General features: G+C 47.7%; 1 protein-coding gene across 2 annotated transcripts in view; it reads left to right on the top strand.

The window, feature by feature from the left end:
- Positions 1–17,599, top strand: part of LOC115569876 (melanoma receptor tyrosine-protein kinase-like) — a 34,442-nt gene that overhangs the window by 11,856 nt on the left and 4,987 nt on the right. The window contains exons 2-22 of one of the 2 annotated variants that reach the window (XM_030398076.1): positions 5,158–5,309; positions 6,082–6,289; positions 7,482–7,616; positions 7,705–7,773; positions 7,903–8,021; positions 8,561–8,702; positions 9,310–9,423; positions 9,512–9,638; positions 9,834–9,907; positions 9,986–10,076; positions 11,756–11,955; positions 12,039–12,171; positions 12,583–12,673; positions 12,993–13,150; positions 13,240–13,272; positions 13,985–14,129; positions 14,234–14,356; positions 14,441–14,539; positions 14,831–15,016; positions 15,616–15,771; positions 15,952–16,027. In XM_030398076.1, coding sequence (XP_030253936.1) covers positions 5,158–5,309; positions 6,082–6,289; positions 7,482–7,616; positions 7,705–7,773; positions 7,903–8,021; positions 8,561–8,702; positions 9,310–9,423; positions 9,512–9,638; positions 9,834–9,907; positions 9,986–10,076; positions 11,756–11,955; positions 12,039–12,171; positions 12,583–12,673; positions 12,993–13,150; positions 13,240–13,272; positions 13,985–14,129; positions 14,234–14,356; positions 14,441–14,539; positions 14,831–15,016; positions 15,616–15,771; positions 15,952–16,027 — 2,631 coding nt within the window. Of the gene's footprint in view, positions 1–5,157; positions 5,310–6,081; positions 6,290–7,481; positions 7,617–7,704; positions 8,022–8,560; positions 8,703–9,309; positions 9,424–9,511; positions 9,639–9,833; positions 9,908–9,985; positions 10,077–11,755; positions 11,956–12,038; positions 12,172–12,582; positions 12,674–12,992; positions 13,151–13,239; positions 13,273–13,984; positions 14,130–14,233; positions 14,357–14,440; positions 14,540–14,830; positions 15,017–15,615; positions 15,772–15,951; positions 16,028–17,599 lie in introns of both variants that reach the window. The other variant, XM_030398075.1, reaches the window with a different exon arrangement.

Genomic DNA, 17,599 nt, shown 5'->3' on the forward strand with positions numbered 1-17,599 from the left:
AAGATTTAGAAATGTGGCTCGTCGATCACGTTGAGTCAACAGATTCAGTCGGTTCGTTTATATATTACAGATGAGCACATATTTATCTTCCATTGTCGGCGTGTTTGATATTCAGAAGAAGAATCGAGGGCGGAGAGCTGACGGATCACATCCTGAGTCCTGCAGCTTGTTTCTGTGTTTGAGACTCAGAAGTTTAACATGCAGTTTTATTCTGTTTTCACTTCTTTCTACATTTTTCCTTCGTGTGACGTGTTGAAGTAGATTAAATGTGGGAGCGATGGAGGACGACGGTGTTACAGCCTCTCGTTCAGGTGAGAGCTGCTCCTGTCGTCCTCTCAGGTGTAATCAGGTGACTCATCTCAACCTCCTGTCCCTGAACACACCACGAAAAACTGCGTGTGTGTGTGTGGGCAGCACATATTTGTCAAACCTTGACTAAAGGTCAATTCCCAAAAACAGATAACACACTTCCAGTCAGGAACCTTCTGACGCAACTCGTTCTGTTTTCTCTCCGCCGACGATGTTTTTCAGATGTTTTATGATTAGGTTGCTCGACTCCGGGTGGTTCTGGTGCTGATCCACAGACAGAAACAAGATTATTTTAGTATTTCCTAAAGTTCATGTCGTGTCTTGTGTCGTGGAACAGTAGATTTTGTTTTTAGCAGCAGTTTAAAAAGCTGTTTGTTGTAAAGTGCTCGGTGAAGAAGAGATTAATGTTAAAGATTAATGATGTTAAGTTTGATTCACCACACAGTTAAAGATCAGATCAGACATCCCTGAATATTCATGTTGATTTATAAGTTCAGAGCCTTTAAGTTAATACATTTGGCTTTCATGCTACTTTGTTGGGTTTAAAATATATTTTTTTAAATAATAACATCCAATAATTCAACAAACTAAACCCATAAGAATGTCTGAGTTAACTTCTGGTCCTGTGGGTTGCCAGGTTTGACCTCTTTCCCGACTCTGCTGTGGACAGAACCGAACCCATCAGTGACTGACTGACAGTCTTTGTGCTACGCTAAGCTAACCACGTGGTTACACTGTACCTGCTCTGACAGATAAAATGTTGAACTGTTCCTTTAATGTGAAGCGAGAGAGAGCTGGAAGACACACACCTACACACACACACACACACACACACACACACACTGTCTCTGTTCTCTCCAGCTGAGTCAGCAGGAACACGGGGACTGTGGAGGATTTGATCCAGTTCCTTCTTGTTGGTCGTCTGTTCTCGTCCTGATTCACGTGTGGTTTGTGTGTCTGGGCTGTAACAGGCAGGTGGAGGTGAGGATCGCTGACGTGCAGGTTCAGGTTTGAGCTGCAGTTACCAGGCAGCCGTCCACCTCAGGTTGATCTGAGACAGAAACTACAGCTGATCTTTACCGGAGGAGGTTCTGATCCAGCTGCCGGAGTGGAGCGAAGCCGCTTGTCTCAACAAACATGTCTGCCGTCCGGCGGGAGGCTGCAAAATCACTTCTGCTGCAACTTTGACCTGGAGAGGACACACACACACACACACACACTCTCTCACACACACACACACACACACACACACACACACCACACACACACACACACACACACACCCACACACACACACACACACACACACACACACACACACACACACACACACACACACACACACAGAGAAGGCAGTTTCCATGTGCAGTGTGCCGTACATCAGCCGAGGACGTCATCGTCAGATCAAACCTGCTCCTGAACAAACACCACATTATGTGTGTGTGTGTGTAGGTGTGTGTGTGATCACTATCAGTGATTTAACTTCATTCTTTGTAGTGTTCATGTGAACTCCAGTTACTGTTATATAAGACTTTACTTTAAAGGAGAAGTTCACCCAACAATGGCCGTTTTTAGTCAGAGCACCAAGCCGCCAATTTGTCCGTCCTTTTGGTGGCTCGGTCCGCCGTTTTAGATAGAGGGCGGCAAATTGGGGGTCTGTTGTGGTCCGCTGATTTGCCGCCTCGGAGGGAACACTTATTTCCACCTCGCCTGCTATCTAAAAACGAGGCGTCAATGTGCCGGCCTCTGCGTGAGGTGGGCGGAGGTGTGGATGACCTGCACTGTTGTGCGACCCACAGCCGGGGAGTTTTAAAACCAGGAAACAGCTGATCACAGCAGTCAGTCCATCACTTCATCCACGGACATTAAGATGAACAACTGGACAGCCGCTGAGATCCAGGAGATGCAGCGTCTCCTCGATCTCTGTAGCTGTTTGGTTGTGTTAGCTTGATGTTGTAGCAGCAAGCTAGGAACGGTCGCTACTTTCAAATTAAAAGCCCCCCGCTAAGAACCCATTTCTAAACTCCAATGGGGTGCAATGTAAAGCTCTTATTTTGAAGACAAATTCTATGTCACTGTTCACAGCCCAACTTCGAGCTTCACGTCACGTCACATGTTTACCTCAGAGGCGGCTTTTGGAAAAGGAGGAATATTACGCCTCCCTTTTAGAAAGACAGGCCGGCACATTGCCGTCCTTACCTTGGAGCAAATGTGCCGCCTTTTCTATCTAGAAAGGGCTACTGTAACCTCAGTCCTCTCCTCCTCCTGATGATATAAAGTCCTCCTCTCCTCCTCCTGATGATATAAAGTCCTCCTCTCCTCCTCCTGATGATATAAAGTCAGTGAAGTGTCGTGGTCCACAGAACAGTTCTGGAGCTTCACAGTAAAACAGAGTTGCAGCATTCTGCTGAACAACTGAAGCAGCTGAGTCTTGATTTAAACAGAGAAACATACTTATTAACGCTATTAAATATTTGCAGAATCAGCTGTTGGCACTTCCTGTTAGCAGTGAACCTGTGGATGTTCAGACAGCTGTCACTGGATCACTGTGGTACTGAAGGGAACTTAAAACATGATGTTTCTAAGGCAGGTTCTGCTCATGTGAGGAGAGACTGTTTGAGGAAAAGGTTTCCACTCCTGGCAGCACATGTTGATCTCCTTCTTGTTTCAGCTGATTTGTGTTCATTGTCAGTGGAGTGAAACATCTGCACCGGGTGAAGAGGCTCAGAGGAAGTAGAGAATGAAGATGTCGTGGGAGGATGGATGAGCCAGGAGACAGGAGAGGAGAGAGGGAGGAAGGAGGGAAGGAAGGAGGGAAGGAAGGAAGGAATAGAGAAGTGAGAGGGACGAGGCCAGAGAGAGAGATAATGGCGTTTTATATTTGAATCTGAAAACAGACTGACAGTGTGATGAAATGCTTCAGTGTGTGTGTGTGTGTGTGTGTGTGTGTGTGTGTATGTGTGTGTGAGTGTGTAGTGTGTGTAGTGTGTGTGTGTGTGTGTGTGTGTATGTGTGTGCGCTCCCCCCTGACACTCTGATCAATGGGCTGCTCCCCAAAGTGAGCCACAGGCCAATCGGAGAGGGGCAGGGATCAGTTTGGGCTGCAGCTGTGTTGTCTTTGTGACATCACAGCGGGGAGCCGGCCAATAGGAATGCAGCCAGAGAAACAAGTTCAGACCAAAGTCCTGATCCGTTTCTGAACTGATGCTCCTGTCACGAGTCCTCTTCTCCTCCTATCGGACTCACGCTCTCTGTATCTCGTCACTCACGTCCTGTAACTTCCTCCAGAACCTGCTGAGTTTCTCTGGTACTGACGGAACCAGTCGGGTTTCATTCCTTCTAAAAGATTACTGACGTGGAAGATGTGTCCAGCAGCTGACACACCTGAATGTTGTCACACTTGACGAGTTAACTTTAAACACTTTGCTTCACATAGCCACCTGTTTCCTGTTCGACCTGAACACCACCTGACTGCATGATACCACGAAACCAGTGCTGATCCGAGACGGGTCAGAGTCAGCAGCACCAATCTACTTTAATTATAATAATGTCAAAATACAATTTAATGGATCAATCACTTTTTAATCATATGTACTTGAATAAAAGTAAAGATATGGTGTGTAAATATACTGTACTCGAGTACAAGGCTTAAAATATCCGATATTAAATGTAATAAAGTATCAAAAGTACAAGTTAAAGTAATCCAAATGTATAAATTGTGATGGTTTGAGTCTGTTTTTATGGAACCAGTTGCAGATAAAATCAATTAATGTCAAAATGCAACATGTAATCTGCAAAGTAACTAGTAAGCAAAGTAATCAAATACATGTAGTGGAGTTAAAAGTACAATATTTGTCTATAAAACTTGGTGTTGTGGAAGTGTAAAGTAGCAGGAAGGTAAAGTACAAGTACCTCAAAATGTAACTAAGTTCTTGAGTCCTGAGATTACAAAGTACTCTACATGATGATACCAGCACAAACGGCTCAGAGTGCTCAGAACAGTGAAATCAGATAGAAGTCACACAAACAGGATGCCCATCAAAGATTTTAAAGGATTAGAAGAAGACAGGAAGCTTTTATTTTGTCACCAGAGAAACTATCTCACCTGATACGAGAGACTTCCTGTTGAAGTTCTAGAGAAAGTCGGATCATTTCTTCAGACCGAAAGAAAGAAACAGGTTCTAAGTGACAGCAGATGTTTTCAACAATACTCTCCTTCTACTGACGACTCAGGTTTCAGATCATAACCGATGACTCAAAACAAAGTCTGAACTGAATCAGTGATGGAAATCAGGGTGTTGTCCAACACGAACTCAACAATTGAATCTGTACATCAGCTGCAGCAACAAACTTATAAACACCTGTCTCTCTCAGAGCGACGCTTCCTCACAGCCACAAATTTACCAACGTAACATGTTAAAGCTGCGACCAGATTCTGTCATCGTCTGTTGTCTCTGGCGCCCCCTGTGGTTAAAGGACAACGATGGCGCCACCAGGCTAGACAGCACCTTCGCTCCTCAGAACTTAACATAAAGAAAAGTTTAATTTTATGATTTTATCCAACCAGATAAAGTGACGTACGTCCAGAGGAACTGTAATAACTGCAGAGGCGTCCGTATGAAACTGTCACAAGACGTTAAAAGAATCTTGTTGCTGGTTTAACGTCCTCGAAACTGGACTGGAAGCTTTCCGACGTCGTGACGGCTCATTTTAGTAGAAGATTAATGATCCTCTCAGAACAAATGAAGAACATAGCATAACTGAACTGTGTGTGTGTGTGTGTGTGTGTGTGTGTGTGTATGTGTGTATATGTGTGTGTGTGTGTGTGTGTGTGTGTGTGTGTGTCAGTGTGTCAGGGGATGAGTAACCAGCTGACGTTGTTGGGGAGTCGTGAGAACCACTATGAGAACTTGGTGAGGATGTACTCCAACTGCTCCGTGGTCCTGGAGAACCTGGAGATCACCTACAGCCTGGAGCACCAGGACCTGTCCTTCCTGCAGGTGGGTCCGCTGGTGACATCACTGTTTATCTCCTGACACTGATCGATCTTTCTTCCTGTCGAAACACACGTTAATCGTTTCTTAAATCGGTTCTCAAACGTCTGCACCTGATTTTCATCAGGTCGGCGCTAATGAAGAAAACTTGAGAATCACATAATTGAAATCATTATGTTGAGTTCTGTTAAACCTTCTCATGACCATAAACCAGATTCCTTGATTTTAAAAACCATCTTATTTCTTCTTTTGTGCATCTGCTGTTGCTCTTGACGGAAACTAAACTCCCAGCAGCCCTTGCTTCCTGGTGTTCAGGCAGCTGTGGATAATACACTGTGATTCACAAGACAAGAAGACACTGGGGCTGTAAATTGATTGATTAAGGAACATATTAGTGTATTGACACACTCCCTGACTGTACCAGCTAGATTGTCTCTGAAAAAGTCCTGGAAAAGTCCTGGAGAAGTCCTGGTAAATGATCCCTAGAAACAAGCGAGAACCCTTCTTATAACAGACAGAAACCTCTGGGCAGAACCGGACCCGATGGGGGGCGGCTGTCTGCCTCAACCACTGCCATCTAATTTATGTCTTCCAATGAAATCTGGAAGTTGTGAAACTAATTTAATTCACTCTGTGGGTTTAAATATGTCTAATTAATTAAATCTGAACCAATAAATCGTTGATGTTCCCAAAATAAACCCAGCGGCTGCTTCTGAACTGAAACTGTGGAGGAAGTTAAACATAAAACGAATACTGACGCCGTCTTCTTCTCTTAAAGTCCATCCAGGAAGTCGGCGGCTATGTTCTGATCGCCATGAACGAGGTCGCCACCATCCCATTGGACAATCTGAAGCTGATCCGAGGTCAGAACCTGTACGAGGGTCAGTTCGCTCTGCTGGTGATGTCCAACTACAACAGGAACCACTCGTCTCCAACGGTCAACTACACCAGCGGACTGAGACAGCTGCAGCTCAGCAGTCTGAACGGTACACACACACACACACACACACACACACACACACCACACACACACACACACACACACACACACACACACACACACACACACACACACACGCACACACACACACTTATTAAACCCTGATCTTACAACACTGGACTTGATGCATTAATGACTTTTGAATTCTTCGTTGACCAGAAGATCGGCTGCGATGCTTCAGTTTGTTCCTTGGTTATTTTTAATCACACTATTTACGGCTCATTGTTTTCCGCTCTGCTTGGTTTTAAAAGCTGCTGAGTGTCGCTGATGTTGCCTCACTCATCGCGCTGGCAGCGAGCCCAGCGGGCGGAGTCAGCTCACCATTTTAAAACCTTCTGTCAACACCAGATTGTGCCCTGGCAGCAGGAAATAGACCGCACCCACGCCAACTTTGTCTGATGACGTAGATTTCTTTACTGTCGATGAATCCTGAAAGCTGTCAGAGTGAAGCCAGAAGCATTAACTGGACTTAAAGTCTGAGAAGATGAGTCTGTTTCGAAACTTGTGGTTTTGTAATGTGTGATGTAATTTAGGTTTAAATGCAAAGAAGAAATACTGACAGATCCAAACACATCGCACACCGACAGGTTCAATCTTCCTGCACGTCGTCAAGCTGAGTGAAGAAATCAAACCACAGATGTTTTGTAGCCGCGACATCTTGATGAGAGACATCTTGGATGGAAGCTGGCTGCAGTTCAAGCCATCATTAGAACAGTTTATGATATTCATTTGATTAAATATTTATTTTTTGCGGCATTCAATAAACAAACCGCCTGTTGACGACAAAAAGTGTTCATTTAAATGCTGGTGAATGTGCAGGAACAACCAGCACAGCCATCATTTTGTTTATTATTCACTTGCTGTTGGTGAGCCGGTGCAGATCCAGACCTCCTGGAGGAGTAAACACCTGGAGTCACATCAGGTTCTGTTCTGACCCGGAGCTGTTTACTGACAGGAGCACAGCTCAGAGATTACTTCTGAACTTTTGGGATTATAAAATGGATTTATCTGTTCGAACATTGTTGGAAACATTTGTGATAATGTACGAAGACAACTGAACAAGGCTCGAGTCATCGTTGACATTTTAATTCAGAATTATTTTCAAATTATCTTTAAATTCTTGGACCTTCATAAACTCCACGAGCTTTATTATTCATGACGTGTCTCCATCATCACAGAGATCCTGAAGGGAGGGGTGAAGATGACCTACAATCCTCTGCTGTGTTACGTCGAGACGATCCAGTGGTGGGACATTCTGGACAGAACCAGCAATCCCATCATGCTTTTCAAGACCGACAACTTCACACGGAACTGTACGTGGACAAATGACGACTTTTACCTGTGAAGTTTAGTTTGTGCTCAGCAGAGTTTAACTGAGTATTAATGTGTGTGTGTTTCCAGGTCAGAAGTGTGACCCGGGGTGTGTGAACGGGTCGTGTTGGGCTCCAGGACCGAAACACTGCCAGAGATGTAAACACACACTTTACCTGATGTTTCCTTTCAAGCATTTAGATTATTCTGTACCACCTCTCCTCCAGGCTCATGTTGTTGTGATGAGCTGCACTTCATGTAACACAACGTCTCTCTGTGTCTCTGCAGTCACCAAGCTGCAGTGTGCCGAGCAGTGCAGCGGCAGGTGTCGAGGTCCAAAACCCATCGACTGCTGCAATGAGCACTGTGCTGCAGGCTGCACCGGACCTCGAGCCACCGACTGCCTGGTCAGTGTCGCCTCTTAGACTCTGTTAGTCATAGTGACAAATACCTGAGACGGAGATCACTTAAAGACTTATTTATCAGTCGTTAGAGCGTACGTAAGTCCAACTGCTAGCAAAGGCCGGTCTTACGTCAAGCAAACCAAGAAGATAAAGACATCTCAAGTAAAGTCTCACGTTCAGGCAGGTGCACATCAGATACGCACACTATACGACTATATAAGGACAGACTGCACCTGTGACTTCAGTCTGGGTTCTTATTGGTCCGTGGTGCTGTCACTGTTTACTGTATACACAACGTGGATGCTGAGATTGAAAATGAAACCTGCGTCGGTCTGAAATGAGCAATGACACTTTTACTCAATCTCAACTTGTCATTGCTTTGGGTCGGCCCGTTCTACCAGCCCGGGTCAGTGTGACAAGCTGGGAATGAGACTTTAGATCAAGTGTCTCACCAATCTTACATTTAGTCTGTGGCTTATTAATACGTCTTTACTTGGTATAAATGAAGACACTCTGTCTCTTCCTGTCTGCTTCCTCTCCAGGCCTGCAGGCAGTTCAACGATGATGGAACCTGTAAAGACGCGTGTCCTCGACCCACCATCTACGACCAGAAGACCCACCAGGAGGTCAACAACCCCAAAGCCAAGTTTGCATTCGGGGCGACCTGCGTCAAGGCCTGCCCATGTACGATGTTATTAAGATCAACTCACTTATAGTTCTAAAAATGTACAGTCAAATATGACATCATCAAGTCCTGTTAGTGCCCCCTACAGGCTGCAGTGGATATTGCAGCCAAATTATGAAAGAGCTGAACAGAAAAAAGTCGAAGGAAAACTTCAACGTTTCTCCTCATCAGCTGTGAGAAGTCTGATTCATGTGTGCAGTCGACACAGTAACCAGTCCTGCTGTCAGCGCTGTGCTGGTGGTGACACAGCAGACTGACAGCTGTACTCTCCCAGTAAACACAGCAACCTGTTCTGCACTCAGCTGTCTGATGGATATGTTGAACATGGAGTATAAGCTGAGACGAGCAGCGTGTGTTTACTGGGGAGACTACAGGTGTGTTAGCTGAGCAGCACAGGTGAATCTGGAGTGTGATGCTGCAGAGGTTCTCATCAGGCTACAGCGTAGAGCTGAAGGACACAGTGTGAGGAAGAAGGATGTGATGTGATATGAAGATAAAAACAATGTTCATCCTTTTTAAAATAAATAATAGAAAAGATATTTTAAGTTCTTTCTGATCTTTTGGTAGAAACTAACAAGGTTGTGCTCTCTGGTTGTCTGGATGTAGATAACTATGTGGTGACAGGTGGGTCGTGTGTTCGCACCTGCAGCGCCGGATCGTTCGAGGTGCACGACAACGGAGTCCAGCGCTGCAAACCCTGTGAGGGACCCTGTCCTAAAGGTAGAGAGAGCTGCAGACAGACAGGTAGAGAGAGAGAGAGAGAGAGCAGACAGACAGACAACCTGACAGAGTCTTTGTCTTCCTGCAGCCTGTGACGGAGTCGGGGTCGGCACTCTGATCAACACTCTGGCCATCAACGCTTCCAACATCGAATCCTTCAGGAACTGCACCAAGATCAACGGGGACGTGTCCCTCATCCAGACCAGCTTCATCGGGTGAGACGCTCGTCACTCACGCTCACTGAATCATTCAGCCTGAGAGGTTTTACACTCATTTCATCTACGAGTCAAATGACTTACGACTGAATATTTCCTCAGTGCTGAAACATGAACTTTACTCTCCTGATCTGCAGTAACAGTTCTGAGCTCTATGATGTCAACATTAAAGCTCTCTTTTCATTGGCTCTTCAGGGACGCGCACTACAAAATCCCGCCCATGGACCCGGCTAAACTGGAGTACTTCAGGACGGTGAAGGAGATCACAGGTGGGTCAGAGGTCCTCGCTGCTTCTCTTTACACAGAATATTCAGCTGCTTGTGTTGATGTTTGACTCGTTGCTGCAGGTTTCCTGCTGATCCAGTCGTGGCCGGAGAACCTGACCTCTCTGTCGGTGTTCGAGAACCTGCAGACCATCAGAGGGAGAACAACTCGATCGTGAGTCACTTCAGAACATTACGTTCTCTGACGGACTCTTAGATTTAAACCTGCAGGTTGTTCTGCACGATGCATTTTATTCTTGGCCAAGTTACAAAATACTTTTCATGGAGATGAACTGAACGACTGCAGAACAAAGAGAGTTCATGGTTAAAAGTCAAATGCAGAGCTGTTAGTTCTGTATCGTTCACACTAAAAACAGTTGGGTTAAAAATAACCCAATTTTGGCTGTTTTATAACCAAACCGCTGGGTCATTATAGCACCGGCCCAGCATTAGTTAATTTGACCCAGCAAGATGGGTTGGTCTATTTTAACCCAACAGATGAGTTAAATATTCTACCCAAATGCTGGGTCAAATTAACTGCTAATCTGGGTTAATTCTACTATATGAATTGGTTAGATATTGTGCAAATATTGGATGTATTGTAGAAGGTTTGTAATGTAACTAACTTATTCCATTGCAGTGTCTATGAATCAGCATTTGGGTGGAATATTATATAAAGTATAATTTGCACAATAATTCCATCAACCCAACAAACATAAGTTGACCCAGCACTTGGGACGTTTATGCTTTGAACGTCAACACGTCACACGTCATCACGTCGACTTCTCCCGTCATCCACCACGAAGCACCGAGCGGCAACCCGACAGATCATCCTCGTCGCGGCGAGCCAAGTTGAAGGTTTCACATTGTCCGTCTTGCGTTACTTATTAAAGTAGTATCTTTATATTGTCGTTATCATGGAAGCACACACGGATGCAGTTCATCTGTTTGGTTTTAGCCATTTACCAAATGAATTAGTGAAGCGTCCATAATGCCCGCGGGCTTTTGGTCATGTTTATTGAGTTAGCCAGCTAGCTCGCTGGTTCGCTAGCCTGGCAGCCGGCAGCTAGCGGGCTAATTATCCGGCTGTTTTGATTCGAGCCGATTCGCTGGGTGCACGCGAGCTAACTAACAGGCTAGTTCAACGGTCGTTGCTTTGCCAACTTACATGTATTCTAGCAATGCAACTACCGATGAACTAGCCTGTTATTTAGCTCGCGCGCACCCAGCGCCAGCTGGCGGTTTACCTGAAGCGACGACCGTTGAACCAAAAGCCCGCGGGCATCATGGATGTTTCACTAATTCATTTGGTTTATGGCTAAAACCAAACAGATGAACTGCATCCGTGTGTGCTTCCATGATAACGACAATATAAAGATACTACTTAAATACGTAACGCAAGACGGACAATGTGAATTAGATATGTCGTGTGCACAAACCCTCAACTTGGCTCGCAGCGGCGAGGATGATCTGTCGGGTTGCCGCTCGGTGCTTCGTGGTGGAGGTCTGGAGGACGGGAGAAGTCGGCGTGATGACGTGTTGACGTTCAAAGCATAAACATCCCAAGTGCTGGGTCAACTAATATTTGTTGGGTTGATGGATTTTAACCATAGACTGTAGATAACCCAACTGTATTTAACCCAATGCATGGGTTGCACAAAATAACCCAAATAATAACCCAAAACCCATATAATGACCCAAAATGGGTTACACATTTCATAACCCAGCAGTTGGGTTGATGAAATAACCCAGCATTTTTTAGGGTGTAATAAAATGAACTATCATGACCTGGATGACTGAGCTCAGAGGTCCATTTACAAAGGTTCTGACCCGGTTTGTGTCTCTCGTCTCCAGTCAGCACAGTTTGGCGGTGGTAAGGGTGAAGAGCCTGCGCTGGCTCGGCCTGCGCTCTCTGAAGGAGGTGAGCGCCGGCCGGGTGATGCTGAAGGACAACTCCCAGCTGTGCTACACCGGACCGGCCCGGTGGCACCGCCTCTTCAAATCCGACGACCAGGTCATCACCGTACGCAACAACGCCGCCCCTGAAGACTGCGGTGGGTGTCCGGATGTGTTCAGGCTCATTTATCTGCAGAGTGACGTCAAGGAATAATAAATCCCTCTCGTGTCGTTCACACAGAGCAACAGAACCGGACCTGTGACGCAGAGTGCACAGGTGACGGCTGCTGGGGTCCGGGTCCCAACATGTGTGTCTCCTGTCGACATTTCAGCCGCAGAGGGCGCTGTGTGCCGCTCTGTAACCTGCTGCAGGGGTGAGACTCTTCACTCATCATCCTCTGGTCCAAACATTCAGAACCAGACTGTTCAGTCTCACTGGTCGTCTCTGCAGCAGCTTCATCCACCTTCACTTCCTTCAGTCTGACTTCTTCTTCATCACTTTTACACCAAAATCAGTTTTTTAAACGTGGATGAACCTGCTGAAAGAAAACCAGCGACTCCTCCTCTCGTCTCTGTTGAGAGCTGCACATGCTCAGAACAGATCAACAAGAAAATATTGTTGCATTTGACGTCATTTTGTTTCAAACGTGTTTGAACGTGAAAGACGAATTCTATACTTTGTACTTTTCAAAGTGTTTGACTGGTTGATGTGTGATTGTGATTAACTCTGCTGGTGTGTGTGTGTGTGTGTGTGTGTGTGTGTGTGGGTGTGTGTGTGTGTGCAGCGAGCCCAGAGAGGTGGAGGTGAGCAGCAGCTGTCTGGAGTGTCACCCGGAGTGTCTGCTGCAGACGGGGAGCCCGACCTGCCTCGGCCCGGTCAGTACAGAACTTTACATGAGCAGGATCAGATTCTGTCCCTCACATGAAGTGTATGTGTCCTGGTGCAGAACACAGCCGGCCTCAGTGTTACTCTGCACCTCGTGTTAACAAAGCAAGTTTCTTATTTTAGATTGTTTGACTTTTGTTTTCTCTCTGACGGTTTGTGTCTGTGTGCAGCTGCTCCACGGGACTAATACAGTTTTTTAATTTAATTGAATTGAAAAACAAATATTGAAAATTTGTTTTTGTAGATATTTAATATCAGTTTCAGGTATCAGATATAATATTGACAGATGTGTCCTGGTCTCCCCTGCAGGGTCCAGACCAGTGTTCCCAGTGCGCCCATCATAAAGACGGGCCTCACTGCGTGCCGCGCTGCCCACACGGCGTTCCTGGAGACGGAGACACGCTCATCTGGAAATACGCCGACAAGACGGGCCAGTGCCAGTCCTGCCACCAGAACTGCACCCAGGGGTGAGACCCGGTTCTGACCCGTCACGTCTCTGATTTGAACAGATAAAGAAAAGTGACTGAGCTGAATGTGAGTGTTTGTGTGTGTGCAGGTGTTCCGGTCCTGGACTGTCGGGATGCAGCAGGTAAAACTTCAGCTTCAGCTTGTTGTTCATGTTGCACGTCTGGTTTGATCACATGACAGTTTACATCTGAGCTTCAGCTTGTGGTTTTGTAATGTGTGATGTAATTTAGGTTTAAATGCAAAGAAGAAATACTGACAGATCCAAACACATCGCACACCGACAGGTTCAATCTTCCTGCACGTCGTCAAGCTGAGTGAAGAAATCAAACCACAGATGTTTTGTAGCCGCGACATCTTGATGGGAGACATCTTGGATGGAAGCTGGCTGCAGTTCAAGCCATCATTAGAACAGTTTATGATATTCATTTGATTAATTATTTGTTTTTTGCGGCATTCAATAAACAAACCGCCTGTTAATGTCAAAAAAGTTCAATAAACTTTGATGAGTTCAGCTGCAGCCGGTCTCTGTTTCTTTGAAGCTGATGCATGAGAACATCACAGAACCAGCTCACCTCTTCACTTCATGTCTCTCCACTGACTTCACTTCACGTTCTGTCTTGTGTCTGTTCGTCCAGCGTTAGTGTGTTCATCCCAAAATTAAGATGGGAGTCAATAGAAATGAGGATATACATTATGAAACCAGAGCAGCTGAGGAGAATCGTCTCTCAGCATGTTGATGTGTTGAATGAATGAATGCAGAGAGCCTCAGTGAACCACTATGATGACAAAATGAAATTGGAAATGAGAATGAAACGTCCTGTTCGTCCTCACAGCGCTGCCACTCACTCCTCGATGGCGGTGGCCGTGGTGGGCGGGCTCCTGATCGCTGTCATCGTGGCGCTGGTGGTCTTTGTGTTGCTGCGGCGACGGCGAATCAGGAGGAAGAGGACGCTGCGACGCATTCTGCAGGAGAGAGAGGTGAGAGGGAGGAACGTGCACAGAAACACAACCTCCACACACACACATCTCAGTCCTGTGTGCACGTGATGCTGCTGCAGGATCTAACACAGTTTTCTCTGCAGCTGGTGGAGCCGCTGACTCCGAGCGGCGAGGCTCCGAACCAGGCGCTGCTGAGGATCCTGAAGGAGACCGAGTTCAAGAAGATCCGGGTGCTCGGATCCGGAGCCTTCGGGACCGTCTACAAGGTGAGCAGCTGTAGGGTCCGACGCTCAGACACGTCAGCATCAAGTTACTGTTGTCACTGACAGTGAGTGTGTGAATGTCTCCAGGGCCTGTGGATCCCTGAGGGAGAGGACGTGAGGATCCCAGTGGCCATCAAAGTGCTCAGAGAGGCCACGTCACCCAAAGCCAACAAAGAAGTCCTGGATGTGAGTCTTCTTCTTCCTCTTCTGTCTCCTCTCCATCCTCCTCCATCACAAACACGCCCACTTCTGAAGGACTGAACATCTGAAAACTTCCTTTAACAACATTTTAACAACATAGATACAAATTAAGTCATGTATGATTCAGTTTATCAGTCTTATTATTCAGTCTTGAAGTTATTTCAGGGACGTCCTTCATTGTCAACTTTACAGGACGTTTTGACACGAGGTGTGTGTGTGTGTGTGTGTGTGTGTGTGTGTGCGTGTGTGTGTGTGTGTGTCTGTGTGTGTGTGCAGGAGGCGTACGTGATGGCGAGCGTGGAGCACCCTCACGTGTGTCGTCTGCTGGGGATCTGCCTGACGTCGTCGGTCCAGCTGGTGACTCAGCTGATGCAGTACGGTTGCCTGCTGGACTACGTCCGCCACCACAAGGACCACATCGGAGCTCAGTGGCTGCTCAACTGGTGCGTCCAGATCGCCAAGGTGAGCTCAGACCGCAGATCTGTCTCCGTGTCGGTCGTAGATCTCGTACAAAGCAGCAGCTCATGTCTCAGTTTACTTTCGCCTCAGAAGAAAATCTCCCTCCTGCTCTGCCCGAGGCGTCGGCTCTGCCTGCAGCTCACTGTAAGCCTGCTGAGGCCTATTAGCCTGAACCCAGCAGGAAACAGAGTGTGTGTGTGTGTGTGTGTGTGTGTGTGTGAGGCAGAGTTAATCTATCCAGTCTCTGTTTTAAGTCTCATTTGGATTTTTAAGTGCTGGGAAAATCACTCCAACAAGGTCATGAGCTCAGAATAAAACCTTTGTGTTGATCTGCAGCATTAAACTGCAGAAACCCTCAAACACACACACACACACACACACACACACACACACACACACACACACACACACACCCTCTCAGTGTCAGATTCAGGGAGGAGTGTCCCACCATTTCTGTAATTTTCCCAAACAGTCTGACAATGAGCTCCATTATCTCATTTTCCTCTTTATGACAAAATTATTGCTTCTGTAAAAACATGTAGTTATGAACGTGTGTGTGTGTGTGTGTGTGTGTGTGTGTGTGTGTGTGTGTGTGTGTCCAGGGCATGAACTACCTGGAGGAGCATCACCTGGTGCATCGAGACCTGGCGGCGAGGAACGTCCTGGTGAAAACTCCGAACCACGTGAAGATCACCGACTTCGGCCTGGCCAAGCTGCTGACGGCTGACGAGAAGGAGTACCACGCTGACGGAGGGAAGGTCAGTGCTAACAGTTTCCCCCCGCTTCCAGTCTTTGTGCTACGCTAGGCTAAACATGCTCAGAAATGAAAATATTATCTTTACGTGCTTCTGACAATAAATTGATGTTTAAAATCACGTATAGTGTCGTTCATCACCTCCAGACGTCGGATGAAGTTTGTCCCTCTCTGCTCTCTGTAGGTTCCTATTAAGTGGATGGCGTTGGAGTCGATCCTCCAGTGGACGTACACGCATCAGAGCGACGTCTGGAGCTACGGTGAGTCCACCTGCGACCTGCAGCCACGTCACACTACACCTGCAGCCTCACCTGCAGTCACACCTGCAGCCTCACCTGCAGTCACACCTGCAGCCTCACCTGCAGTCACACCTGCAGTCACACCTGCAGCCTCACCTGCAGTCACACCTGCAGTCACACCTGCAGTCACACCTGCAGCCTCACCTGCAGTCACACCTGCAGCCTCACCTGCAGTCACACCTGCAGTCACACCTGCAGCCTCACCTGCAGTCACACCTGCAGTCACACCTGCAGTCACACCTGCAGCCTCACCTGCAGTCACACCTGCAGTCACACCTGCAGTCACACCTGCAGCCTCACCTGCAGTCACACCTGCAGCCTCACCTGCAGCCTCACCTGCAGTCACACCTGCAGCCTCACCTGCAGCCTCACCTGCAGTCACACCTGCAGCCTCACCTGCAGTCACACCTGCAGTCACACCTGCAGCCTCACCTGCAGTCACACCTGCAGCCTCACCTGCAGCCTCACCTGCAGCCTCACCTGCAGCCTCACCTGCAGCCTCACCTGCAGTCACACCTGCAGCCTCACCTGCAGTCTCACCTGCAGTCACACCTGCAGTCACACCTGCAGCCTCACCTGCAGCCTCACCTGCAGCCTCACCTGCAGCCTCACCTGCAGCCTCACCTGCAGTCACACCTGCAGCCTCACCTGCAGTCTCACCTGCAGTCACACCTGCAGTCACACCTGCAGCCTCACCTGCAGCCTCACCTGCAGTCACACCTGCAGCCTCACCTGCAGTCACACCTGCAGCCTCACCTGCAGTCTCACCTGCAGCCTCACCTGCAGCCTCACCTGCAGTCACACCTGCAGCCTCACCTGCAGTCTCACCTGCAGTCACACCTGCAGTCACACCTGCAGCCTCACCTGCAGCCTCACCTGCAGCCTCACCTGCAGCCTCACCTGCAGCCTCACCTGCAGTCACACCTGCAGCCTCACCTGCAGTCACACCTGCAGTCACACCTGCAGCCTCACCTGCAGCCTCACCTGCAGTCACACCTGCAGCCTCACCTGCAGTCACACCTGCAGCCTCACCTGCAGTCTCACCTGCAGCCTCACCTGCAGCCTCACCTGCAGTCACACCTGCAGTCACACCTGCAGTCACACCTGCAGTCACACCTGCAGCCTCACCTGCAGTCACACCTGCAGCCTCACCTGCAGTCTCACCTGCAGCCTCACCTGCAGCCTCACCTGCAGCCTCACCTGCAGCCTCACCTGCAGTCACACCTGCAGCCTCACCTGCAGCCTCACCTGCAGTCACACCTGCAGTCACACCTGCAGCCTCACCTGCAGCCTCACCTGCAGCCTCACCTGTGCTCTCTGTGTCCAGACATATGAATGTGTCTCAACGTCAAGACGACACCGACAGCTGGAACATCTGTATCTTTATTTTCCCGCTAACAGCAACAACCAGGAAACTTTGTTCCGTGTCAGGAACTCAGATTTAGATATTTCTGCGTCTGTAACTAAACGTTTGGACACAGCTCTTCTGTTGGTCTGGTTCTGGACTGGGTTCTAGCGGGTGGCTCTCTGTGC

Source organism: Sparus aurata, chromosome 19, assembly GCF_900880675.1.
Source record: "Sparus aurata chromosome 19, fSpaAur1.1, whole genome shotgun sequence".
Lineage (NCBI taxonomy): Eukaryota > Metazoa > Chordata > Actinopteri > Spariformes > Sparidae > Sparus > Sparus aurata.